The sequence below is a fragment of the Peromyscus californicus genome, unplaced genomic scaffold, assembly GCF_007827085.1.
Source record: "Peromyscus californicus insignis strain IS unplaced genomic scaffold, ASM782708v3 Scaffold_17__1_contigs__length_78620276, whole genome shotgun sequence".
Classification (NCBI taxonomy): Eukaryota; Metazoa; Chordata; class Mammalia; order Rodentia; family Cricetidae; genus Peromyscus; species Peromyscus californicus.
Window position 1 is genome coordinate 12,452,793 of NW_026294469.1, and position 26,811 is coordinate 12,479,603.

At 40.8% G+C, this 26,811-nt stretch overlaps 1 protein-coding gene across 1 annotated transcript in view; it reads left to right on the forward strand.

Annotated features, from left to right (window-relative positions):
- The window catches only part of Asxl3 (ASXL transcriptional regulator 3), a 110,651-nt gene that overhangs the window by 1,594 nt on the left and 82,246 nt on the right, over positions 1-26,811 (forward strand). The window contains exons 2-3 of the mRNA XM_052741635.1: positions 260-368; positions 20,851-20,972. Of these exons, the coding sequence (XP_052597595.1) occupies positions 260-368; positions 20,851-20,972 (231 nt within the window). The remainder of the gene's footprint in view (positions 1-259; positions 369-20,850; positions 20,973-26,811) is intronic.

Below are 26,811 nucleotides of genomic sequence, written 5' to 3' on the forward strand. Positions count from 1 at the left end.
ATCTCTCCAGCCCTGTGTGTAGATTTTAGAAGACTGTCCAGAGACATTAACCATTGTGGTGGTCTTTTCTCAATGTTTTAATGTTTTCCCATCTTCCATCCAAAGGTGTAACTTTTACATTAAAATATCAATCAATATTACAATTCTGAATCAAATATAACTCTGATAATACTTCAGGATTCTAAAAATATTATTCAGTTGCTAATACACCTCTATAAATCTTTTGTTGTTGTTGTTGTTTGTTTTCAAAATAATACAGAAAGAGGAGTCATCATGCCCAGTGGATGGAACATTGGATCTAATGTGTGACCCAGACCTGGATGGCACTGAAATGGCAGAGGCCAGTGCCAACGGAGAGGAGAACAGGGGTGAGTGACTCACACACCCTTGCTCTCTTAAAAGCTGTATCATTCAAGTGTCAAGTCACTACTTGCTTTCTCTACCGTTACAGATGCGATTTTTCTGCTACTTTTTTCTCACTTAAGATTTATCATCTATCATTTTTGATATAAAAGCTTAGCATCGAAGAAAACCCTGACATCCTTTCCTATTTTGTTATTTTAAACAGTTTCCTTGAATGACTTTCTTGGATGTTACCAGAATCTGCATATTCTTCCCATATAGTGATAGAGGGTTCCTGGTTGGTGTTTCTGCTTTTATTTCAATGGGTGGGCTAAGATCAACAGCATCTTATGACTGGTGGTTCTAGTTCTTGTTACTGCCCTGTTTCTTGTAAGTTAAGGCTAGATAGTGTCACTGTAACTCACAGAATCAAGACAAGGTCAGCTAGATTTTCCTTTCACAGAAGCCACTGTGAGGGTTCCCAGCCAATTCACTGGTCCCACAACTGCCCACATATGATTACTGGGGAGGAAGGCTGTAGAATTAAAGTCTCATCTGTGGACTCACAGGATTTAGTAAATAAATTATCTTTAGGCAAACAAACCTTGTAGAAATATTGCATTTCAGTAATAACAGGAGTCATTCATTTTGCTCCTAGCATAGTGAACACCACAGCCCTTGAACTGCTTGTGCCTCTTAGAGGCCCTAGAAGCTGGGTGCTACTTCACTCCTATTTGAACTGCAGACATGTGTGTGAAACAGATTATGTCTTACCAGAAAGGCTGCAGTGGTCCATACATTTTTACTATCCTGCATTTGACTCAATGTCCCTACTTCCCTCCCTTTTGAGCCCTCCTCCTACTGCCAGGGTAGTCCTCTGGCAAGGCAGAAAAACGCACCTCTGGCATCCTGGATGAACTGGTTAGTGTGGTCTCTTCCTGTCTTCATACAAGGTGGAGGAGAGTCTGCCTGAGTCAGTCTTAATGTTGTGCTGATTGAGTGTATGACAGTATACACAGTCAGTATACTCTCTCTCAACATATGCTCTTGTCTTCTATGAGCCAAGCAGAGTTCTCATCAGCAGTAAACAATACAGCAGCTTGCTAGTGAAAATTGAGTACTTTGACAGACAATTGCAAAGCAAGTATATAAAAGTTGTTCTTGTCCAGTGGTGACAACTGATACTCGGACATGAATAAGCAAGTGTCTACTGAGGAATGAATAAACTCCTTCATGGAGTGAGAGAGCAGAAGTTTAAGGCCCGAGAGTTCTGAGTAGAGGGAAGAGCAATTCCAAAGGCCTTGAGGTAGCAGAGTACCGGGAATGTTCCCGAAACAGCAAGAGATGGGTGCACAGGAAGGATTTTAGTAAATTACAAAGTCATACAGCCACATTATAATGCATCTTCAGGTATCCAGATAGTGTTTTACATGAGATTCTGAACCCTTGCATGGTTTTAAGGTGGAAAGACAATGGCCTCAACTGGATTCTACTAAGATCACCAAGTATAAGAAACTGGGAGACAAGGGCAAAATATAGGGAGGGCAGTTGGAGACTTTTGTCACCATTGGTGGATGGGGAGGTGAGGACACTGGAAAGGACAGAGAAGCAATGGGTGGGATGACAGTGATTAGTTTCTGGATATATGTGAGGGATGATCCAACAGCAGCTGCTCACAAATGTCGAGTTAAGATAAAGGGGTTGAGGGTGAATCTAGACTTTGGATGTGAGTAATCAAAGAAGACCATTATTCTTAATACCTTAGCTTATGTATCAGTTACATTATTGTTGTTGGGCAGAAACTTAGGGTTTATTTTGGCTCACAGTTTGAGTGTACAGTTCACCAGGGTAAGGAAGTCATGGCAGCAAGGGCCAGAAGCGGCTGTCCTCATTGTATCTACTGTTAGGAAGCAGGAGAGATGAAGGCTGGGGATTGGCTTACTTGCTTCTTTTAATTCAGCCTGAGACTCTAGCCATAGAATAGTGCAACCATTTGGTTTGGATGGGCTTTCTTACCTCAGTTAAGCTCATCAAGAAACTTCCTCACTGATATACCCAAAGACATGTCTCTGAGGTGATTCTCGATGATGTCAGGTTGATGATAAATAGTAGCTGTCCCAACTAGAATGCTGGGTTTCCAAATGATAATTGGTTTGGGGAAGGTTTATTGACCAGGAGCTCAGGTTGGGGGTGTGGGACATGCGATTGTATTTTATTGTTCTGGTAGATGTGTTAAATGGTCACCAAATTGCCAGGGAAAGATCAGGCAGAGAATAGAGACCTGGAGATTTTCCATTGACTGGAATCATTTGTAGACATGGAATTGGTTGAGGTCACTAAAGGTAAATCGCAAAAAAAGAAAAAAAAAAAGGAGATTCATGATCTCAAGGAGGGCACTTGATGGTCAACAGATTGGAGAGACTCTAGAAAAAGGTGAAACAATGTGTTTCTTAGAAGACAGAGATTCAAAAATGTCCATACTTCCTCCCATAAAAGCACTAACCACTCCCACCCTGCTTAGCTTTTGATTAAGATCAGGTGCATTGTCGTCCTTATCTACCCGGATGTTTGATACTAGTCTGGGCTGGAAACATTGTCCTGAGATGAGCAGAAATGGGGAGGAAAATGGGGAGAGAGAGATGGGAACCATGGAGGAGAAAAGGAAGAATACATTTCTACTAGATTCATGCTTTGTTGATGCACACAGTGAGAACAGAAACAGCCTTGGGGACTTTGGTCACAGTCTACATGAGATGGGTTCATGAGAGTGAGAAGGAAACCTGGAAGGACTGCCGACAGTTTCAAGGATTCAAGGATTTTTGAAGGGGAGGAAAAGGAAGTGGGAAAATACTTGGAAGGGGGATATAATGGATAAATTATTTTTTTGCTTAATGAAGAAAAATTATTAGAATCATTGTGTGTTTACTGGTAGGAAAATTCCAGTGGAGGAGAAATGGATCTAGTGGGAGGGATGTTGCGCTGCCGTGCCATGTGCTTAACAAGAGGAGAGAATGTTGAAGATGAAAATCTACGCAAATGAAGCTGGTTTAGCTAAAAGCACAGACATAATGGAAAGCAGTCAGTAGCAAAGTCAGACTGTTTGAGTAGAAGGGCAAGTGGGTGATTTCTCACAGTTATGTTCGGACCACTGAACACATACACAGGTAGATTTGACTGCCATTGAGGTCTTGTCACGTGGCTGATGATGCAACATAGGAATGAAGGAATGGAGGGTGTATAGCGGAGAGATTTATGGTCTCCATAGTGTTCAAGCCAGATGTTAATAGTGCCTTGGATGGATGGGTCTACCTAGAGGGAAAATTACCATTTTTAAATTAGAACAAAGATATTAAAACTGATAGAGTCCCTGATTATGGGATTCAAGAGTAATCCTGAATATTGAAGCCAAAAATATGATAGAAATAGTTTGGATAATGTTTACCAAGTAAGAGCTAAAATTTTCCAGAAATGGAAGGTACCCTGGAGTTGGCCAGAACGTGTAGCTAAGAGTAGGAGTTAGTGATTGGTGCATACCTATTTCACCTGGACTGGACACCAGCAGAGCTACTTTGAAGTAGAACAGCTGTGATAACCCACGAGCAGTGCCCACCCGATCAAGCCTAATAAGAGCAAGATGGTGGCCCCTTTCTCTGTTAAGAGTCTGGCAGCCACTCTGTAAGAGGTGAATGGCTGGCTGTGAAGGGCTTACTCTGTGATCTAACTGCCTTTGAGTCATCTGTGTCCTTGTAGTTAATTCCAGTAAACTTAGGGTTCATCAGGTCGGACTTGGACAGAACCATGAATAAATGAACTTTTACATGCGCCCGGAGTGAATCACTCAGGATACATATGCTCTGATGGCACAAAATGCAGTGCTGGGGTCCATTAAGGAACAGGGAAGAAGAATGGTCCAAAGGAGCAGTGAGGGTCACATAGGTCACCTACCCTATTCCGAGGCCCAGTAGTACAAGATGTGCAAAAGACAAAAGTCTGCCATTTCGCAGTATCTTGGGGTCCTGGTATACATGGGAGAGAGCCAAAATTTGTCAATCAAGAAGCAAAGTAATGATTTGGAGAAAATGTTGAGATTGCACAAGTTTTTCTAATGACTGACCCAGAATTCCAGGGGAGACAAGGATTTTAGGGCAGGGATAGAAGATAGGGAAGGAGACCTCAGCCAGTAATTAAGTCAAAGCAGGGATAAGCAGACTCCCCTAATTTGACATGTGATTAGGTACTTCACAGAATAGCTCAGACCTGCACATATCCAGCTAATGTGACCCAAATTAGATTTCCTGGCCTCTCCTTTGAAGTTGCATTAGGGAAATTGCTTTGGGGAAATCGCTGAAAGAATAGTAAATAGCTTATTTCCTTGAGTACTCCTTGGCTCACCCACCTTTGTATCTTATTGCAAACCATAATTGCTTCTTGCAGGACAAGCATATTTCCTATTCACAAAAGTATGCTGTGTAGCATGGAAAACCTAGAGAGTGAAAATCTATTGAGAGCTGACGATGCCAGCCTTTGCAAAGAGCCCACATTGCAAGAACTTGCACGAACTTTGATATTCACAGCATTCCTCTGATGCAGATGGTATTTATAGGTTCTCTTGCTTGATTTGATCACAAAGAACAGTCTTAGGGACCTCTCAGATTGTATCCAAACCCAGATGTGTATCTGACACCAAAAGCCAGGTTCTAACTATTCTGATGTGCTGCCTGGAAAAGCAGGGAACAGTTATTACCTAGTGGTAGAGGTAATTTGCCCTTCCAGTGTGAGCCCTCAGGTGTTCTGATCATCCTCCTGAGAAAGTTTTCCACATGTGTGGATGTGGACCTGAGGGAGAAAAGGGAGAGAAAAGCAGAGGAGGAGGAGAAGACATGGGCCCACTACCTGTTCTACCTGTGGCCCCTCCAATTGCTTCTTTGGTGTAGAGACTGAGAAGTATCTAGGGGAATAATAATCAGTGATTGGTAAGATACCTTTGGCACAATTGAAAGAATCAGTCTGGCATCACCAAGTTATTTAAAATTAATAAAGATTAATTGTTACACCATCAGAGAGGGAAATAAAGATACCTGGGAAGAAGTGTCGTCCATTGACTGATAGCAAACTGAGGCTGGAGAGATGGCTCACTGGTTAGGAGTGCCTACTGATCTTGTCGAGTTCGCTCTTCAGTGCTTGTGATTCCGGCTCCAGGGAATCTGACACCCTCTTCTTACCTATACTAGAGATACGTACACATATACTTAACTTAAAAATAAATCTACTGGAAACAACCTAGATGCCTGTCAACTGAAGAATGGATTAAGAAAATGTGGTACATATACACAATGGAGTACTACTCAGCAGAGAAAAAACAATGACAGCATGAAATTTGCAGGCAAATGGATGGAACTAGAAAATAGCGTCCTGAGTGAGGTAACCCAAACCCAGAAGGACAAACATGGGATGTACTCACTCACAAGTGGATTCTAGATATAAAGCAAAGAACAATCAGACTGCAACCCATAGAACCAGGGAGGCTATATGTATAGCAGGGGGGGACCCTAGGATGACTGTGGCTTATAAGAAGTTTCGGTTTTACTCAATTACTGGGCAAACCTCAATGGAACATTTCACTATTAAGATAAGAATTTATACTGTATCAAGCTGATAATAGAAAAATAAATAAATAAATAAAATTAAAAAAGTAAATCTTAGGGATAAAACTATACCAAGCAGCAGTCTATAGTATCTGAATGCCAGTTCCTGTGGTGGAGTTCCTGTCACTGATGTCCTGCCTTAGTCCTTCTCTTGGAGTCAGGTGACCACAACAACATGTTCTTAGAAAATGGCAGGTACTTTGCCAAGATACTTTTATTAAAGTTCTGTTGAAACAATTCTCAGTGTGGGGAAAGTGGTATGTTTTTGGCTGTGAGATTTATGGGACAAAGAACTATGGCTACATCCATGTCTCTTTGACTTTTGTGTCCCTCACATGAACAAGTATTGAACACACAGACTTGAGAAAGTAAACTGCTCAAATTTTACAAGCTAAGCTCTGGAGATCAAAGAGTGATTTAGGTGAATCGGTTGATACATCTGTGTTGACAAGCCATGACAAGCTATGCCTATATCAGTATAGATCTGTGTCACACAAAGAAAATATTATGAATTTTATGGTCTATTTTAGGCAGAGATTTATGAGTGTGTTTGTGTCTGAGTTGTTTTTGAGCATAGTACAGAGGTATATCATAGCTTTCCTCATATGTTAAGTTGGTTTACAATACATTACTCTCTTTCAGAGCCCATAATAGTTTATGTTAAATAATATCACCAGTAGACAGTCTTTACCCTCTTCATCTTCTACTTAAAAGTTGCTATTAATAAGAAAAAAGTGTCTCTTTTGTAGCTGTAATATATTTCATGCTTAAGATAAACAGCAAGCCGACCCCTTTCTTTTAATGAGGAAACTGAAGAATGTATAATTTTCATCTACAAAGATCAAAAAAAAAAGTTCTGCTTGCTATTAGCTCTAATGGCTTCAGAGAGGAAGCCACACTAAGGCCAGGGAATTAGTATTTTTAAAGTCTCCATTTACAGAGAGAGAGAGGAGGGGAGGGCAGGAGAGGATAGGAGAGGGGAAAGAGAGGGGGGAACAAAGGCAGGAAGGGAGAAAGGGAGTGAGGGAGTGAGGGAGGGAGGGAGGGAGGGAAAAACAGGAACGTATATCCAATGTTGTTTAGACCTTAAATCCCAGTATGTATGATTTCACCATTTCAAGAATTTTATATGACCCTTTTTCATTCTTCTTTATAGCCAGTTTTATAAGTGGGTTTCTGATTGTGTGATTCTTGGCAGAGTTGTGTTAACTTAATGAAACTCTGTTCAGCTCACTCTTTGTTTTCATTGGCTCAGAGGTTACAGTTGGAGGGGATCTTTTTTTTTTCAATATCAAAAGTGAAAGTTGCTTTAAAATGGCTCAAGTGTATGGGTAGGTTGTCTGCTGATGCATCAATTACACAGAGACCAGGAGCTTCCTGGAGGAAGTGGGGGAGTTTCTAATGAAGGCTCAGGCCCCCTGGAGGAGTGCTCACACTGTGCCCTAATTATATAGCATATTCACACTGGGAAGGGGTGGAGGCAGAGGGTAGCAGGGGTTCATGGGGAATGACTTGAGTAACTAGATTCTACCCACTGAATTAGTTACTTTTTCCTGTCGCTGTGACAAAATGCCCGAAAAAGACGACTTAAGAAAAGGAAGGGTTTGTTTCTGCTCACAGATTGAGCAGGAAACGCATGGCACAAGGTAGTTGTTCATGTTCCTCCCACAGTTAGGAAGACAAAGATAAATGCTGGTGCTCAGCTCAGTTTTTCTTTTCTAGTTCACTCCAGATCTCAGTCCATGGGATGGTCCAGCCCACATTTAAGGCAGGTTTTCCTCCTTAGTTAAATTCCTATGGAGACACCCTTATAAGACACACCCATAAGTGTGTCTCCTAAGTGAATACAAATTGAATCAAGCTAACATTAAAGATTAACCACCCTAGGGTCTTGTTTTTCTATTGGCCTGTAGTGCCCCACTGTGCTACTTGGCAAGATGCTAAGTGTCTACACACATGTGGGTTTTTTATTTGGAGGGTGGGATATGCAGGGTGTTGTAGGCAGGCTTCCAATTGGTCACTGAAGAAGAGACAGTGTTGCCACTGTCTACCTGGCATCCCTTCCTGAGAATTTTGTGGGCATGAGAAAGAAATTCCTTTAGGGTTTGTACCGTGCCACCTGGTTTCCTTGGGTTAAACAAACTTGTCCCTTATCCAACACCTCTGTGTTTTAATCAACAGCTTGTTAACCAGTGGAGGCACCTGCTCTACTTTGGTGGGCTGAAGAAACTTAAGTATGTGGGGATAGTGTTGTTTTAGCTACACATGGAAGACAGTACAGAGGGAAGAGAATACTCTTCAGAGAAATGACCATTGGTGGGATGTCAAACTTCCTCTGCCCACACTCCTTCCTATTCCTCATGCTTTCATCCCTGCCCACGGATTTCACAGTTCATGAGAAATAAACGAGATTTCAAAAGATCATTCTGCTGTGACTTTTCTTGTTCCTAGTCCATTTAAGGAGACATTTTCCTAACAACATGTCCAGGGAGGGTAGGAATCTTCAAGTCCAGCCCTATTAAGTTTTTTTCCCCTCTGTGTTTTTGATAACCTTTATAGCAAAGAAGGATTTCCTTATGTTGAGTCTTTGTGCTTTTAATTAAAACAATTTTCTCCTTTCTTCTGCTGCCCTGTGATGGAGAACAGCTGGTTACCATCACCCCACCACCCCCTTCGTCTTCTCCAAGTGACTCCCTCCCACCCCTTCAAACACGACTTAGATATTACTTCCACTTCTTTTATCCACCAGGGGCCTCTTTTTCTTACATCTCCCTCCTTGAACTGTGAACTCGGTTCATGGATAAATGGGTTTTAGTCAGTTTTAACAGCTCTGAGCCGTGGGGGAAGAGAAAGTTTGCTTTTCAGTGCAGATAAAGTTCTCCACGTTACATATCATTTCCTAACTTCTCTTGTGTTACAAGAGCAAAATTCCATAATAACGATAAAGATGAGAAGGAGTGTGAGCTCATAAGAAAAACAAGCTCCCTCTCAAATAAAAATACAATTAAAGGTATTCCCCCAATTCTTCATCTTAACGAGCCCATTTTGATTCATATCATCAGAGACATGTACATCGGATCAAGGCAGCTCTTTAAAAACTGCACGTTCCTGCTGGTGCCAGATAATCCATTTTCTCTGTCTGTAAAGTGACTTTTTACAACTGCTTCTCAAACAGCTATCTGTGTACCCTGCCTGATATTTTACATTCCGACATATGAAGTGATTAGCAATAAGCCCATTAGTGAAGCTTGGCCCACACAAGCCTTTTGCTCTTCTATTTTTCCTGTGGACTTTCCTATGTTTCATTTTCTGGGTCTGTTGTTCTATTTCTATGCAGCTATTCCAGGAAATGGAGTAGCATTGACGATCTGGGGTGTTATGCCAGTATAAGAGAAATAATTGGGGAGCTGAAGTGATAGCTCAGTGCTTGCCCCACGAGCATGAAGACCTGAGTTTGATTCCCATTACGCATATTAAAAGTTGAGTGTGATGGCCCATGTTTGTAATCCCAGCACTAGGAAGGTAGAGACAGGTAGATCATTGTGGTTCACTGACCAGCCAGCCTGGCAGAATCAGTGGCCCCCATGTCCCTGTGAGACACTTGTCTCAAGAAACAGATGGGCAGTCTGAGGAAAGACATCAGAAATTAGCTTCTGCTCATCAAATGTGTGTACATATAAGTGCATGTAAACACAAACATACACACCCATATGTATACACACACAACAACAACATATATATACACATGTACACACAGCAACTTACAGTGCAATTTTGTTGTTTAGCATTGTTTTGTTATATCTTCTCTCATACAGTACAGTTTCCCTTCCTGTCACTACTCTCAGCCACCCCCACCTCTCCTCTCCCCCAGATCTACTTCTCCTCTGTTTCCCTTAAAAAAAGCACCCCCCACCCAAGGATATCAACCAAACTCTGCATGGCAAGTTACAATAAGATTAGGTATAAACCATCATATCAGGGTTGGACAAAGTAACCCAGTAAGAGGAAAAGGGTCCTGTGAGCAGGCAAAAGAGCCAGAAACCGCCCCACTGCTTTGTTCTCTGGCTGGCTCAGATAGCTTTCTTGTACACTGTTAGGAGTTCCACAAGAACGCCAAGCTACACAAACATAACATACATGCAGGGGATGTAGGTCAGACCCATACAGGCTCCATGATTGCTGCGTAAGTCTCTGAGCCCCTATGAGCCCTGCTTAGTTGGTTCTGTGGGCCGTGTTCTTCTGGTGTCCTCAACCTCTATGGCTCCTACATTTCTTCCTCCCCATCTTCCTTGGGGTTCCTGAGCTTCACTCCCAAGTGTTTAGCTCTGGGTCTCTGCATCTGCTCCCATCAGTTGCTGGGTGAATCCTCCCTGATGACAATTTGGCTAGATACTGATTTATGAGTATGGCAGAATATCATTAGAAATCATTTCATTCATTTTTTTTGGTTGGTTGTTTGGTTCTATCCTAGGTCTCTGGGCTATCCAGCCTCTGGCTTCTGGCCATCCAGGCTGTGTAGGGCATGGGCTACCTCTCCTGGCATGGTCCTTAAGTTGAACAAATCATTGGTTGGCCACTCCTACAAGTTCTGTGCCATCATTACCCTAGCACATCTTGCAGGCAGGACAGGTTGTAGGTGGAAGGTTTGGTGACTGCATTGGTGCCCCAGTCCACCACTGGAACCCTTGCCTACTTACAGAAGATGGCTGGTTCAGGCTCCATATCCTCCATTACTAGGAGTCCTCGCTAGGGTCACTCATAGATTCCATGGAGTTTCCACTGCACTAGGTTTCCACATTCCCCTGCCCCCAATGCCTATGGTATGTTTTACCTCATACAAACAGAATCTGGTTTTCTTTATTTCCATTATTCTGAGAAATTCTTACTGTTTTTATGATAGGATGGGAATTAGGCATCTAGAAGGTGGAGCTCCTTAGGTATACTTTTCTTGTTAAATACATCATTTTAGTTTGATGCTTTCTCATTATCTAATACATGTTTAAAGGGATACTTTAAAGGGTACTCAGAGATATTAGCATAATTAAGTCAGAATGGCTGATTAATCAATACTTGTAAGGAGTGATTCCTGTAGGTACATCTTCTGTGTGGGAAATGTTTTTAGTTACCTTTGGAGCTTCAGTGTTTCATCCAGTGCAAACCAAAATGTTTATTAACCATTTGTTGACATTCTAAATACCCAGTTCTATGATAGGCAACTGCAATTTGCTTATCAATATCAGCCACAAAATCACTAATGAGATTCATGGCCTTGTCTTTTATGACACACATGCATGTACACGCACACAAAGCATACTCATGCATACACAAGCACATATTTGTACACACACATGCACACATGTATGTCCTAATTAGTTTTTATTGTCAACTTGATGCACCGGGGAAGAAGGACCATCACTTGAAGAATTGCCTCTTTTGGATTGGCCTCTGAGCATGTTTGTGGGGGCATTTTCTGATTGCTAATAGATACAGGAGAGCCCAGACCACTGTGGGTGGTGCCATCCCTAGGCAGGTGGTCTTAACCTGTACAGGAAAGCTGTCTGAGCCAGCCAGAGAACAAACCAGTAAAGCAGCTTTCCTGAGGGTTGTTGCTCCAGATTGCGGCCTTGAGTTCCTGCCCTGACTTCTGTCAGTGGTGGACCTGGAAGTGTAAGATGAAACGTTTTCCTCATTGGGTTACTTTTGGTCATGGTGTTTATCATTGCAATAGAAAAGCAAACTAGTAAAATATAATATTAGCATCTTATTTCATGATTATTTTTGGTTTACTATTTTTCCCCTAAAATAAGGCTCCACAGAGCTAATGAAGCAGATTTTGGAAACAGAGTGAAAATTTCATTCTCTCAACTATATTTTATTCATACACATTATTGTGCTAAATAATGTCAAGAGCCTCAATGGTTAAAATGTTGAGACTCTGTTCTTTAACAGTTTCTTGAGAAAATTGCTATTTCCGTTATTTTATTGCTAGAAGTCCTCTGTTGCTAGTTTGTTTTGGCATATCATACCCTTGGAGTGTTTTTTTTTTTAATGCAACAAGAAAACTTCCTTAGACCCAATTGACTGTACCCACTTTGACACAGGAATAACTTTAGAGAGGCCATCTCTCCCTAGGCTGGATCCAAAAAGGATTAAGGAATTACCTTTCTCTGAAAGAATTGAAGTCCAGGAAAATTTTAATTGGGGTCAAATGGGTTTCCTGTTCTTTTTTATGTCAGTTTTTATACTTTTTGGCATGCATTTTAGTCGCTGCATTGATCCAGAATATCTACTTACACAATTTCAAATGTAAGTACTATACACAAAACACACTGTAATCCAAGCTGAGACCTTTGGACAATTTCCCATGTGGGCTTTACTCTGGAATCACTCGCTTATTGATCTTTCAAGACAAAGTATGGTTATCACCATTATGTTTCTATTGGCATAGTTTTCTTTGGAATTAATTGTTCTACACCATTGTTCTTTTAAAAAAAAAGATTAGTTTTTAAACAGTGTGGTTTTATAATGTGTACATATACATGTGATCAGCTGTAAGTGGGAATAACATCTAAAAATCCAGACAGAAGTTCAAGAGAAGACAATATTAAGTGATAAAGAAGGGCAGGGTGGGCAAAGGGGGCATTGAACATGGAAGAGGAAAAGTGTCTATCTGTGGGGAGCTATGAGTGGAAGATGGGTGCAGGGGCTAGGGGGAACTGGGGAAAGAAACCATAGAAGCATACCTTAATAAAGATTGTCACAATGACATCTAACATATAATATGATGACTTAAAGGTAAATGTTAAACCTTGTGGTCCCACAGTCGAATCATGAGCATTTTTGTATGTTTATTGACTCTTTGTTCTTCAGTTTTTGAGAATGATCTACAGTTCCAATTAGAGATTATCATACCAAGCAACTTAAATCTATTCAGAGAAACAAATATCACGTATTTTCTCTCAGTTTTCAGTCCTATTATGCATATATACACACATATACACATACATATGTACGTGTCTGTAACTATGAAATTAAAATTGAAACTGTTTTGAAGAACAGAGGGAACTAATAGGAAGGACTAAAAGGGACTAAAGGCAGGAGAGAAAGAGGAGGGGGAGGGATTGAGGGGGATCTGCTCAACATATAATGCACATGTATGATAGTGTCCTGTGAAGCCTGTTTACCCTGTTTCTTTCTGCATTTCATGTTGTTCTGGACATGAAGAACATATTTAGTAAAAGTTGTGTGTGTGTGAACTAGTGATTAATAAGTAGTAAAACCCAGCTCACTTTTAGAGAATTACTGAGCCCCAATGGGTGACCACCGTGTTGTCCCAGCTCTCTGATATGGTGTCTATTCATTGTGATGTTTTTCCGCTGACAGTATATATGTACACATCAGTGGCATTTTTGTAGGAACCTGTTGGAATTTGAGAGCATCGTCTGTGATTGTTTTAGGAAACTAATAGGGAGAGTTAGAAGAAAATTGACAGAAGTGAAAAGAGTTGAAGTCCACAGCCTTTTCTGAAGGAGGCACTTGAAGTAGAGATCTCTCAAATTGCTATTGCTTTTGGGGGTGGCATAGTGGGATGCACAGTGGGAACAGAATGTAAAGCCTGTATGGAAGTGACTGAATACGGTCCAGGCCCTGGCATGCACTATGGTTTGTGCCCACACTGCTTCTGCCATTTTATGTAGCTTAATGACTTGTAGCTTTGACTTTGAAATTTTGTTTTTATTTCCTTATACAAAAACCATAAAACTGTGGCTTTTCTCTTAAAGCAAGGCAACAAGTAAGGGTGGTACAGAAAAATACATCTATGCTTAGCACCGGTCCCTGCAACTGCCAACTCATTTGTGAGGAATGTCTGTAAGTTGGCTTTCCTACTTGTCTTAATTGACTTTAGGATATATATATGTATATATCCTAAATATATAAAAAAAATATATAAATTTTTCAAAAGGTTGCTTTTCCCCCAATTTTAATAACTTTTATAAAAATGCTTTTCTATAATTAAAAACTACCTGTTTTTCTCCTCTTCCTTAACCTCTTGATATAAGCAGTAATGAAAAGTTAACTGCAATGATAGATACTTTAAATGAATTTAATGAAAGTCAGATTCAAAATTCAAAGGTAATGAACATGGAATAGCTTGTCTTTGCACATAAGTAAGTCCTGAGTTGCTGAGCCCATGGGTGCTGTGGCAAGAGTACATCCCATCACTGCAGAGACAGTCAGGACTGTATCCACTGACTTCTTCCAAGGATGTCCGTAGGAAGAAACACGGCTTCTGCAGAGGCAGTTAGGGGAGCTTTTGGAGAAGCTGTTCAAGTTGGATCTTCTGAGATCAGTTCACAAGGCTGAGTGATGGGGGAAGACTCCTTGGGAACGACACAGTGAGAATAAGTGCCACAAACAGCAGGGGCTTGTGCTCCAGAACCATTAAATGCCCTCCTTGGCTACCTCAGATGTGGTGGGAGTTGTAGAAGCCAGTGCAACGTGAGACCAGAAATACAGGCAGATCGATAGAGTCTACTTTCTGATTCCTCCCTCATTTGTGTCTTGAGTTGAAGATCAAAGCTGGATTTGTGGGGCATTTGTTCTTCTGTTAGTGAACTAACAGGTAGACTAGAAGGGGATCTTCACGGGACCACTCAACTTTAAACATATGCAGGTTGTATGGCATCAACTATTGCAATAGCATGTTCAAGGTCAATGGAATGAAAAAGAGGCCAGAGGACAACTTGGAGACACCTAGAAAAAGAGACACAGTTGGCTGCGACACTCCCACCTTGTCTCTGGTTGCTAAGAAGACTTCATGGCTGCCTATAACCTTTGCCCTCAGCCCTTTTGAATAAGTAGCTTGTGTGTAAAGTGATAGCCGAGAGGCAAGTTTGAAACTAGAAGATTAAACTATGCTTTCAGTTTGCCTTATTTGGGGAGACAGGCAAAATGTAGGATGCAAAGGTATCTCTGTACCTTTTAAGAAATACTGAACACCAACGTGGCCAGCGAAAGTGCACATCCTTGTTTTTGTTTCCTTGTTCTCAGTGTATTCGTCTATGGCATCTGTGAGAAGGGCAGGCTATCTTTTTTTAAAATTCCATGCCTTTCTGACATGCAAAGACCTGTCATTAATTCTGTGATCACACTAACGTAGTTTAAAAGAAAGGAAAAATCCCAGCTCCCATTCTGTCTTAAATGCTAAGAAGATATCAGGTTCTAAGCCTCATGTCAAGGTTTGATATTTATTGGATAAATCATCTGTCCCCGTTGTCCGATTTCCTGGCTCTTGTTGTAACTTCACTTACAGGGAATTTCCTTTGATCTCTCCTCTGACATTAACTTATCTGCAGTTTGCCTTTCATAAACCATGCTCAGCCTCTTAGATGAATACTCAGACCTCCAGTTATTTATTTATCATGTCTATTCCTATGTCAGCTGCAAAATAAGTATAAAAGGGTGAAAGAAAGCCTTGTGTTCTGTCAGAATATGAATCTGCATAATCCATTTCCTTAGTGGATGGGTATTTCCCATTCTACTACCCTCCTGTCATATGTTTGGCAAAAGAATGAATGAATTAACTCAGATGTTCATAGTAATCTTTAGGTTTACATTTGTCCATGCTTTAAACTAAATATGTCCATTATAAGCCATCGCTTGGGGTCTAGAGATGAACACATCCATACCCAATGCCAAGGCACAATCATTTATAGATTTTATTGTTGAGTGCACTTCCTTTCCCCTTAATAGTGTATGTTTTTAATCAGAAGCAAATATTTAGAGAAAACCATTTTGATCCAGAGAATCATGTCAAGATCAATTGGAGGTATGAAGGGAACAGTAGCTGAAACATAGTGTTATTGGTGGTACTGCATTGAATTTTGAAGGAAGGGCAAAGAGAAGGCTAATAATGCGGCATCAGAGAAGGCCTAGCTTGAGAATGCACTTTATGGTATTCCTCGGGCCTGATCTCTCCACCCCCAACCTCCTTCATTTTGAGCTCTGAATTGAACATACTCTTGGTACATGGCTGTGAATAACTACATATGAACACAGGACAATAACAGAGCTAAAACATACGTGTTGACACTAAAGTAGATTTCCTGATAAAGGGGGTGTCCTAGGTCAGAGGGCAGGAGGCAGGATGGTAAGAGCCACAGATGTTCTCGTCCGGAAGAACACACAGGTGCACCCTGCTCTCACAGCAGTTGGATAATGAAAAGGGCACAAAGGTTTGGGAGCGTTCAGTCAGAACTTGTTATTGTTTGATCCCGCTGCACTGAAGTTTACATTTGGAAGATTGATGATTCTGAGCCAGCGAGATGGCTCAGCCACTGAAGACACCTATTAACAAGTCTGAGAACCTGGGTTAGATTTCTGGGGTCCACATGGTAGGAGAGAATTGGCTCCTGCAAGTCATTCTGTGACCTCCATACAAGACCTGTGACATGCCTTCACTCAAACACATATAAACAAAATAAAACAAGAAAACTTTTAAAGTTTTTATGTAAAAAAAGATGTACCATTAAAAGTGTTGCTTAAATAAATTGATAGTAAATTTGAATTTACATGTTCAATGCGCTAAAGCAATTTCATATCTTCTGTGAGTTTCTCATTACCTGCAGACTTCATTTGGTTCTCCATTAACCTGGTCAGTAAATTTTCAGTTTCCTGAGTAGAGGCGCCACCAAGAATGTAGAAGTCATAAAGCATATTTGCTAATGCCTACTTTACTTTTAGCTGGACTTTTATTATGTCCATTGCTGTTAGTTGGTCCAACTAGGATGATATATCCAGTCTGCCACCTTTCTGTCATTTCCTTGGCTGGTCACATGTAGCTAGAGTTTTCCTGCCTGGCCCACAGTCAGGACAAATCTCTCTCACCCGCCAGTCCCAAGCTGCTCAAACCCGATCAAGTAAACACAGAAACTTATATTGGTTACAAACTGTATGGCCGTGGCAGGCTTCTTGCTAACTGTTCTTACAGCTTAAATTAATCCATTTCTATTAATCTATACCTTGCCACGTGGCTTGTGGCTTACCGGTACTTTACATCTTCCTTGTCCTGATGGCGGCTGGCAGTGTCTCTCTCACTCAGCCTTCCACTTCCCAGCTCTATTCTCCTCCTTGTCCCGCCTATACTTCCTGCCTAGCCAATGGCCAATCAGTGATTTATTTATTGACCAATCAGCAACACATTTGACATACAGACCATCCCACAGCACTTCCCCTTTTCTTTTCTTAAAAAGGAAGGTTTTAACCTTTACATATCTCCAAAGTCAGCTTGGTATATTTGGGAATTTGGGCGTAGCTTCTCTTACTACTTCCTGCTGGAGGGGGGCGCTGTATCTTCTGGGGAAACAAAGAAAATTTTAGGATCATGGAGTAGTCCGTGAGGCTGTATCATCTGAGCCAGTTGTCTTGAAACGGTTCTGGATGTTGGATCATCTGGGCCATGGTGTCATCGGAGACCTTTCAGGGGGTCTTGGCTGGTCAAACCTGATGTATCTTACTCTGGAACAAATCCATAGCCTCTTGCTTTCTGTGGAAACAAAAGAGACTCTTTTCCAAAGCAACATATCCTTACATCCAAATTTTGAAGTCAAAGTATCTTTAAAATATACATACTGGTTTAACTCAGCTTCCTTTACAATCAAATATCTCTCTGTAGTTAAGAATCCCAAAGACAACACAATCCAGACTCTCTGTGTAATAGTCATCTCTACGTGGCTTATTTTTTATATTAATTTTACTGTCTCTTTAAAGACTTTATTTTTTTTAAAACCATGTATTTGTTTCTATACTGTATATATCACCTTTTTTTTTGTCTCTTTTAAGCCTATGTATATTTTACACACATTTTAAACTATTACATCTGAATCTGTCTTATTATGAATCTGTTGCTTTAGCAGCATGTAGCTCAGAAACCTCTTTTTTTGTTTTGTACTAGCAAAGGCTAAATCCACAATGCAGCTTAATGTGCCATTTGTAGAGACTTCATTCCCGCCATACTGCAGGTCGAGCGCGCACGCCAGCAACCCGCCAGTAGCTCAAACCGGCAGCTGCCGCTCATTTGAGAGAGACAATTAGGAAGCTGTTTTTAGCTCCGTTTTAGAATCTTTTTTCTCAGGTTTTAGGTGGAAACTCTTGCCACCACGTTGGACGCCATTTGTTGCTAGAGTTTTCCTGCCTGGCCCACAGTCAGGACAAATCTCTCTCACCCGCCAGTCCCAAGCCGCTCAAACCCGATCAAGTAAACACAGACACTTATATTGGTTTCAAACTGTATGGCCGTGGCAGGCTTCTTGCTAACTGTTCTTAGGCTTCTTGCTAACTGTTCTTACAGCTTAAATTAATCCATTTCTATTAATCTATACCTTGCCACGTGGCTTGTGGCTTACCGGTACTTTACATCTTCCTTGTCCTGATGGCGGCTGGCAGTGTCTCTCTCACTCAGCCTTCCACTTCCCAGCTCTATTCTCCTCCTTGTCCCGCCTATACTTCCTGCCTAGCCAATGGCCAATCAGTGATTTATTTATTGACCAATCAGCAACACATTTGACATACAGACCATCCCACAGCAGTCACACATTATAGAGAGTTCAGAATATTAAGAGCAGCATCTGTATAATTGGTGGAGAGATAGGTCTATCTTTGGAGTGTGATCTGGTGGGTATTTATTGGTAAAGAAGCTTTGTTGAAGTGTCAGCAACCAGACCAGTGCAGTAGTAATTTCAAGGAAAGAAGCCTGGTCCTCTGGTCCCCAGTGTTTATTCGAGACATGTTATACAGGGGGTCTTTACTAGAACATCTAGATTGTCTTTGTGAAAACTGTCCTACTGTATCAAGCAGAAAAAAAGCCATCTGATCTTTAATTCAAAGACTTCTGTCTCTATATGTATATCCAAATCTTTTTTTAAAAGATTTTATTTTTATTTATCTGCATGTGTGTATATCTGTGTGTATGTGTATCTCTCTCTCTCTCTCTCTCTCTCTCTCTCTCTCTCTCTCTCTCTCTCTCTGTGTGTGTGTGTGTGTGTGTGTGTGTGTGTGTGTTGATGAACATGTGTGAACACTTGCCTGCAGAGTTCAGAAAGGGCCATCATACCCCATGGAATTGGAATTATAGGCAGTTGTTTTCCAACCCACACAGGTGCTGGGAACCAAGCCTGGGTGCTTTAGAAGAGCAAAAAGCCCTCTTAATCAGTGAGCCATCTTTCCAGAAGCAGATGCCAAAATGTGTTTACTATAGTACTTCCTGGTTCTGTTACCCTCCCACTGAGTAACCTAATCCTCTAAGCCCTATTCACTTCCCACTTAGTACATCCAACATCATGCAGCTAAATTCTAACTCTTAAAATGTGGAATTTTTACCATCAGATCTTCACTTTGAGGGACAGTACTTTAGGTAGAAAACAGTCAGCTATGGGACTGGGCTAGCCTGGGACCCCAGGTATGATCTCATTGTCTGTAACAGTATGTGACTTTCTGAGCCTTTCTGAGCTCTAGTTTTCTCTCTGCCCTATATGGAAATGACTCATTTTTCTTATAACAAATAAACTCTAAGAACTAACTGAGATCCCATATGTAAAGTTTCTCGAAAAATAATTAGCAGTAATTAACATTTTTTGCTAAATATGTTCATTTTGGCTTCCTAATTACCTTCTGTATTAAAACAAAACTCAATTAACTCTGATTTCAACAAAACTTTTTAATTAATTACATGTTCATTTCTAGGTGGGATATGCCAGTCTTTCAAAAGCAAATCTTATGTAAAGAGTGTATCCATTTTGGACTAAAATAGCTATTTTTTTTTCTTTTTTTTGAGGGCATGTGCTGGTTATTGATAACTAAACAGTCTTTATTCTATAGTTTTCTTTAAAAGTCTGTTCAGAACCTCCTCCCCCAAGTTGTCATCACTTGGAAAACAGTCCTGACTTCTCTTTACCCAGTGCCCTTAAAAAGTCTTGTTTTGAGCATTGACAATATGTTCTCGGGTTATTTTCTTCCATGAAACTTCCTCTTGCCTCCTGCCTTTGACATATGCCTCCATTCTGCCACTTATCCTGCACTTCCTCACTTTGCTCCTGTGAATCTCTCCCCTTCCTCTAGTGCATGGAGAGCAGGGTCTTTCCCTGTGCTCCTGCCCAGAGCGTCTGCGCTGGAGGACGGCCGAGGAAGCGCTTCACAGCAAATGGTTCACAGAGCAGTAGACTCTGTATGCTCTGCAGTCACCCACTTCAGGACAGCACTTGTCAATAGCAGTGTTTATGGAGAAAATTTCCTGTGTGGGGTAGGCTAAAGGAAAGCCCAAACCTGACAGAAAAATGAGCAGAACTCATTGTTATCTGTAGAGGGTAAACTGAATTGATAGCAAGCATCATGGATCTTATCCCATAGGAAGAAAAACACAGTCTGGGACTCCATGGATTCTCCAGGGACTGGCTAGTGGGAAGACAAATCAGAGTTTTAGTCTGTGGATCTGAGTTTGTTTAAAACAATTTCCCTCACTGAGATGGTTCCAATGTAGGATCTACATATGCAGATAGACATAGTGTCCATTGACCCCTGAATTGTAAGGCAGGTACATGGCTGTTCGTATGTCATATGCTTGCACTAAGGCAGACACATCGCCCGTGGGAATGAAAGCCCAGCCCCCTAGAACAGTTGAGTGGAACTGTGGCCGCAGTTACTAAATGATCCCTCCTCTTTGAATCCAGATATGTCTCCTTGTACTGTGCTATTTTGCTGTATTTTAAGTATCCATTTTCAGCTAGAGAAAGCTCCAAGTGAGTTAATTACAGTGGGTGTAAAAAAAGGAATTCAAATTAGTAATATCATTATCTCTCTCTGCTTCTAGTGTGTACGAAGCAGGTAACGGATGAAGTACCTTCCACTCGAGACTGCAGCCTTACGAACACAGCAGTGCAAAGCAAACTGGTGTCTTCCTTCCAGCAGCACACCAAAAAGGCTCTGAAACAGGTAAGAGGCTGCCTTCTGCACTCAGCCCTTCAGTTCCGCCTATGCAAGGTTACGGGGGTGGTGTGGACCAAATAAGGTAACCAGGATCCTGAAATCAAACAGTGACAAATCAAACTCTGGATTTGGCTGTTTCTGTAATATTTAGTATAATAATTTCACTATATATTGAAAATTAGGTGTTGATTGGACTAAGAACTCTGATGTAAAACAGAATAGGAAATATGCCTGGTGTCATGTAAGAACGTGTGTGTGTGTGTGTGTGTGTGTGTGTGTGTGTGTGTGTGTGTGTGTGATTCATAGTAAATTCAGTTGGGATCATAATTGTGTTATATAATTTGGAAATTATATTTCTGTTTATGATCATCCTGTTTATCTAGCCGTTGCCGCAGTAATGAGTATTGTTCGATACTGAATGGAACTTCATCTGTGTATCACAGAAGCTACCTGACCTTGTTGGCCTTGACCTGTGTGTCCTCATGCTTTGATGGTGGGGTGGTAGAGGTAATGGCTGTAATATTGGGTTCTGGGCACTGACACAGCCTGGTTTAAATCACTGTTGTTCTGAGAATCTAGGCAAACCCCTTTCCTCTCTGATTCTCTTACATCCCATCAAAACTGGGGGCATCAAGAGTACTTTTTACGTAGGATTGATCTGATGGATAATCAAGATGATATGTAGGAAGCTGTGATAGAGCATGGTTGCCCCGTGATTCCCCACTTGGTGAGTGTCAACTGCTGTCACCACACCACCAGGTCCTGAAACACAGGAGAAAGAAAGGTCCTATGGTTAGATGGGCAGTGGAGTAATGGTTACACTAAATGTGTAAGCTTCATCCTGCAACTCTGTCTGCCCTGTGTTTAATGGAAGTCGGGAACAGGGTTCCAGTTCCTGCAATGTGTTTATAACTAGGAAAGGAGAAACGATATTTTCCAAAGCAGCTTGAGCAAAGTTCCCAACAGCCAAGTTGCTCCTTGATGCTCTTGTGGCTTCTTCCTCCTTTTCCTCATCTTCCTACCCTCCCCATTGTGGTTGTTTCGTTAGTTGAGATCACATCTCCCTGTTGATACCAGGCTGGTCTTCAGCCTTCAGCAGTCCTACTACTTCTGCTGGTATTACATCTGGGGCTTGCCATCGCAGCTAACATTCACTTGTAGATTTGGGATGCTTCTACCCACCGTCTCTGCCCCAAAGAAGGAAATTCAGGAAGGAAATTGAGCATTTTAATATTGAGTTATGTTACTTTTCTATTCTGTGTTAATTACTGAAATGATGGTTCTCCCATCCATATTTAAGGTACTGACAGTGTTTTTCCTGCAGAGGGCTAATCTTCTTTGGTAACTTGCCATTCATATCATGAATTTTATGAAACGTTTTTTAGATGCTACAGAGCAAAGCTGCGATCAGCATTGATATCCCTTTTTAATTTGTGAAATAAAGGATAGAGTAGGTAGGCAAGCCCAAGCAGATGCCCACTCAAGCAGCAAATAGGAAATAGGATGTAGGCAATAAAATACTAAACAGCACAAAACAAAGAGTACAGAATTGGACACTTGTGGCTGTGGCATTTAAGAAACATAAATTGGATCATAAATGAAACGTGTGCATCCAAAGTGTGTGGCCTAGAGGATGTGCAGACTGTGAATCGTGCTGGGTATGAATGGGAAGAGAACATTCACATCTCTGTGATGGATGTTGGTGTCATTTTTCTCTCACTTTCATTATTTCAGCTTCGTATCACTTGAATTCTAAACAATTATTAATGTTGTACAACTTTGAGTTAGCAGTGTTCTTGGTGACTCTTGATTTCTCCCTTTTTCTTTTCTTTTGTAGTAGATCATGTGCTCATGAGAAGCACAACTTGCTTACAGTTTAAAGTTTGTCTTTAGAAGCGTGTCCTGTGAGTTTCTCAGTTATGAGAAAGAGTCATTTATTCCTTTCTTAGAACTTCTATCTTGGAATCAAGTAACAAATTATCAGCCAAGTAGATGTGGCTCAATATAGGTCGGATATGCTAATGTTCCATTAATCACTAATTTGTATTGTAAATAACATTCAAAAGAAAAGCTCCCTGGGCAGAATTTTACTGAGATCCCTGTAACTGCTGAATGCCTTAAGACAGCATTTAAAACTTGAGTAAACATATGGCTCTTACCTTGTAACCCCAGACAATATGCACCTGTCATTTGCTTTGGACAGTTGAAAGATTATAACCAGATAGAATTTTTATCTATATCTACCATATAAACATGTACATATATGTCTGAACATGTTTTCATGTATGTGAATTATATGTCCCATGTATTTGTATACAATCACTAATCATAATCATAGCATGTAAGACAGCTGAATCACTTTGGTGATTATTACACAAATTGATATTTACATTATTATTCACCCTTTGAAGTGTGCAAGCATTCATGTGCCTGTTTTTATTTTTTTATTGCTGTTTGAGAGAAGGTCTCATGTAGCCCAAGCTAGCCTTTAACTTAGCATCTAGCTAAGAATGGCCTTGAAATCTCCATTCTCCTGCTCCCACATCCTATGTGTATCACCATCCCCAGCCATAGGCCTATTTTTCAAATAAACCAAGGTCCAGTGAATTAACCTAAGTTGTTCAAGACCATCAAGCCAGTAACTCTCAGAGACAACACTTGAATCTAAAATTGCAGTTTCAGATTCTATCCTCATCATCAATACCTCCTATCAGCATATGGTATATTATTGAGCATATACTGTTTTGAAACTATGGAAATATACATACTTTTTTTGTATGACATTAGGAGGGTAACACAGGGGGGTCACTCGGAATACCATTCCCCAAAACAGACTGCTTGTGTTCAGTACACATAGTGATGGCCCACTCTCAGTTACATTAGCCACTAAAAATTCATGAAAAATAATTCTCATTCTTGCCCTCCTGTGGTTAAACATCTCTGAAGCTGCAGTTAGTTTTTTCCCCAGCTTTATGAGAAACCCAGGTGCCAGGGGACTTTCTCCATCAGCACACATATGCACCAAAGAACAGGCTGAATCCTCAGAGGACCCCAGCTTCATTATAATGTCATTTACATTATGATTTAGGTCTTCTTGTAGGCTTTCAAAAGGATAATGGGATGAAATGCCCTAAAATAGAGAATCTGATCTACCATAACTGGGGAGAGAAGATCACCTTATCCTCATGAATGTCAACCCACTTCATAAATATTTATACAAACTTTAAAAAAAAAATCGTGCCACACTACACAACCCAATATGCTGCTAGTGTCCTTTGGGGTCACCATGCTCCTGTATCTCTCTGGGTGTATGAGTGCACTTTTACTTTGCTTTGCTTAGTAAACTTCTTCTTAAAGTGTGTGTGTGTTCTGATTCAATTGAGCTGCAATAGAAAGAAGGAGGTGAAAACAAATTCCTAAGAACACAGGAGCCTTCACATCACAAATAAATAAAAACAATGACTAAAACAGGAAAACAAAACTCCTGCAAGCAAAGCCAGACACAGCATCACAGGTCTAAGCTGCTCACCCTTTAATATAGGATGACACTATAACAAGCAAGTTCTTTGACCTCAAAGCTGCTGTCATTGTAGGCAGGACTGTGTAGAACCTGTAGTGCCTTGGCTATTGGATAGAATATTTTTTATTGCTCCAAAATACCTGAATTCCTTTTACCTTCCGATCATCATGGGGTTGGTTAGCGTGATGAGCGTAAGTGCATGGATACCGTTTTATTTCCTTGCAGTTTTGTTGATGTTGTTTTTCCGTGTATGCACTCTCAGAATCGTCTGCTATTACCTAGTTCCCTGTCTGCTTTCTGCTCTGCTCTTGACTTCTTAAGATCCTTAGACAATGGGGAATGATTAGATTTTTGAAATTTCTAAGAAGCAAAGCAAGATTATCTTTTGGAGTCTTAACCAGCAGAATAAAACGATAGGAAGGATGAAAAGAAGGATGTATTGTGCTCTGGCAATAGTGTGGTAGTGACGGTAACCACGTGTTGCCTCTGTTGAATTGATTTCCCCCAGTTTTCCTGGGATGGTGGAAGTTGCAGATCTTTCATCCTCGTGCTATGGTAGAGCAGATGCACTCTTGGTACTTTGCTGTGTGGTGCTGGTGGTGGTGGTACTTTCCTGTCACCAGTCACAATGCTTGCTGCTGGTGCCTGACACAGACAGCTGCTCCCCATGTGTGCACTTCCAGTAATTTTAGTGTTAGCAGTCATGGCCTCTGATATTTTCAGATTTTCAATAAGGGGGCTAACTGCGTTCTGCACGTTCTTAAGTTACAGTGTTCGTGTTGTTTCTCTATTAAAATACAGTGAACACTTTTTGTTTAAAGTGCCAAGTCAACACAAAAGCTTCTGGTACTGAGCTTCAGTTTATTTATTCCCATTAGAGTAGATGCGAGGATGACTTTCCTTCCTTCTTTGTTTTCTTTTAGAGCATTATCTGGAAAGCTTTCTGTCTCAAACGAAATGTTTATCTAAAAGTTTTTTCCTGTCGTTTTATAAGAAAACATCACACTGTACATTTCTGTAGAGAAAGCATATTCAGCTGGCAATTTCCTTTCCCTTTCACAGAAAGACACTGTTAACCAGAAGTGAGTGTGGAGTTATAGTTACTTTGTTCAGAGACATTTTTATTTAATTTAATTTGATATTTATGCATATGAATGTTTTGCCTATGTGCATGTGTGTGCACCAGTTGTATGCCTGGCACCCCTGGAGTCCAGAAGAAGGCATCAGCTACCCGTAATTGGAATTCCAGATGGCTGTGAGCCACCATGTGCACCCTGGGAATTGAACCTGGGACTCCTGAAAAAATAGCATCTCTTCAGCCTGAGAACTCACATCTTGAACCAAAAGCATGAAATAAAGAAAGTCACCTAGACACACTGTGAGGCCCGCAGTGACATACTTCCTCGAGCAAGGCTGCACCACCTAAGCCTCCCCAAAAAGTGTCACCAGATGTTGACCAAGTGTTCAAATGCCACTGGGGTCAGTTGGCATTCAAGCCACTGCACTTCCTATCATTGGCATTGATAAGCAACTGTAGAACTTTGTGCTTATGGCCAGCCAGGGGGGACATTTATTCATTTCAGAGTGTTCTAGACTTCCCATCTGCTTATTTATTTAGATTCTAGGTTTGCTTCCTTCTGGGTTTAAAAGGATTGGATGTAGAGTTGTTCAATAAAGCATTCGGTTGGCATTACAAAACAGAGAGTAGCCTGACAAGTAGAGGTACCTCAGTGGTACTGTACCCCTAAATTGGATGTAGACTAAAGTAGTAAGACCAAGTAGTTAATGGTGAAGTTAGGACCTTAGTGTAGATGAACCACTAGGGCCAACACAGCCTAGTGGAGAACAAAACAGTGTTTCCACGATGTCACAATGGAAAAGCATTTTTCTTCTTTTAGGGCACCCTTGTATGCACACAACCCCATAGGTATCAGAACAAGTTTTCCTGATCTCTTTTCCTTAACTTATCACATAGATGTATTTTTCAAGTTAAGGAAAATTCATTCTAAGGAAAATAAATTCTATTATATCTTTATGCTAAGACTCTTTATATTTATTTTATATATTATATTCATAATATATATATATATATATATATATATATATATATATATATATAGTAAATTCCAAGGGACATGTACTATGAAAAAAGCACTCCTGATTTCAAAGAGAACCACCAAAAACCCAGAGGCCTCAGTGGAAGGAGTCTGGCTATGTTCATCATCCCCTGGTATACAGATAAGTTCATGGTGGTACTTAGCAGATGGCACATTTTGCTGACCTCAGGTTGCCTGTGGTCTGGAGTTACCTTGTTTTAACACATTA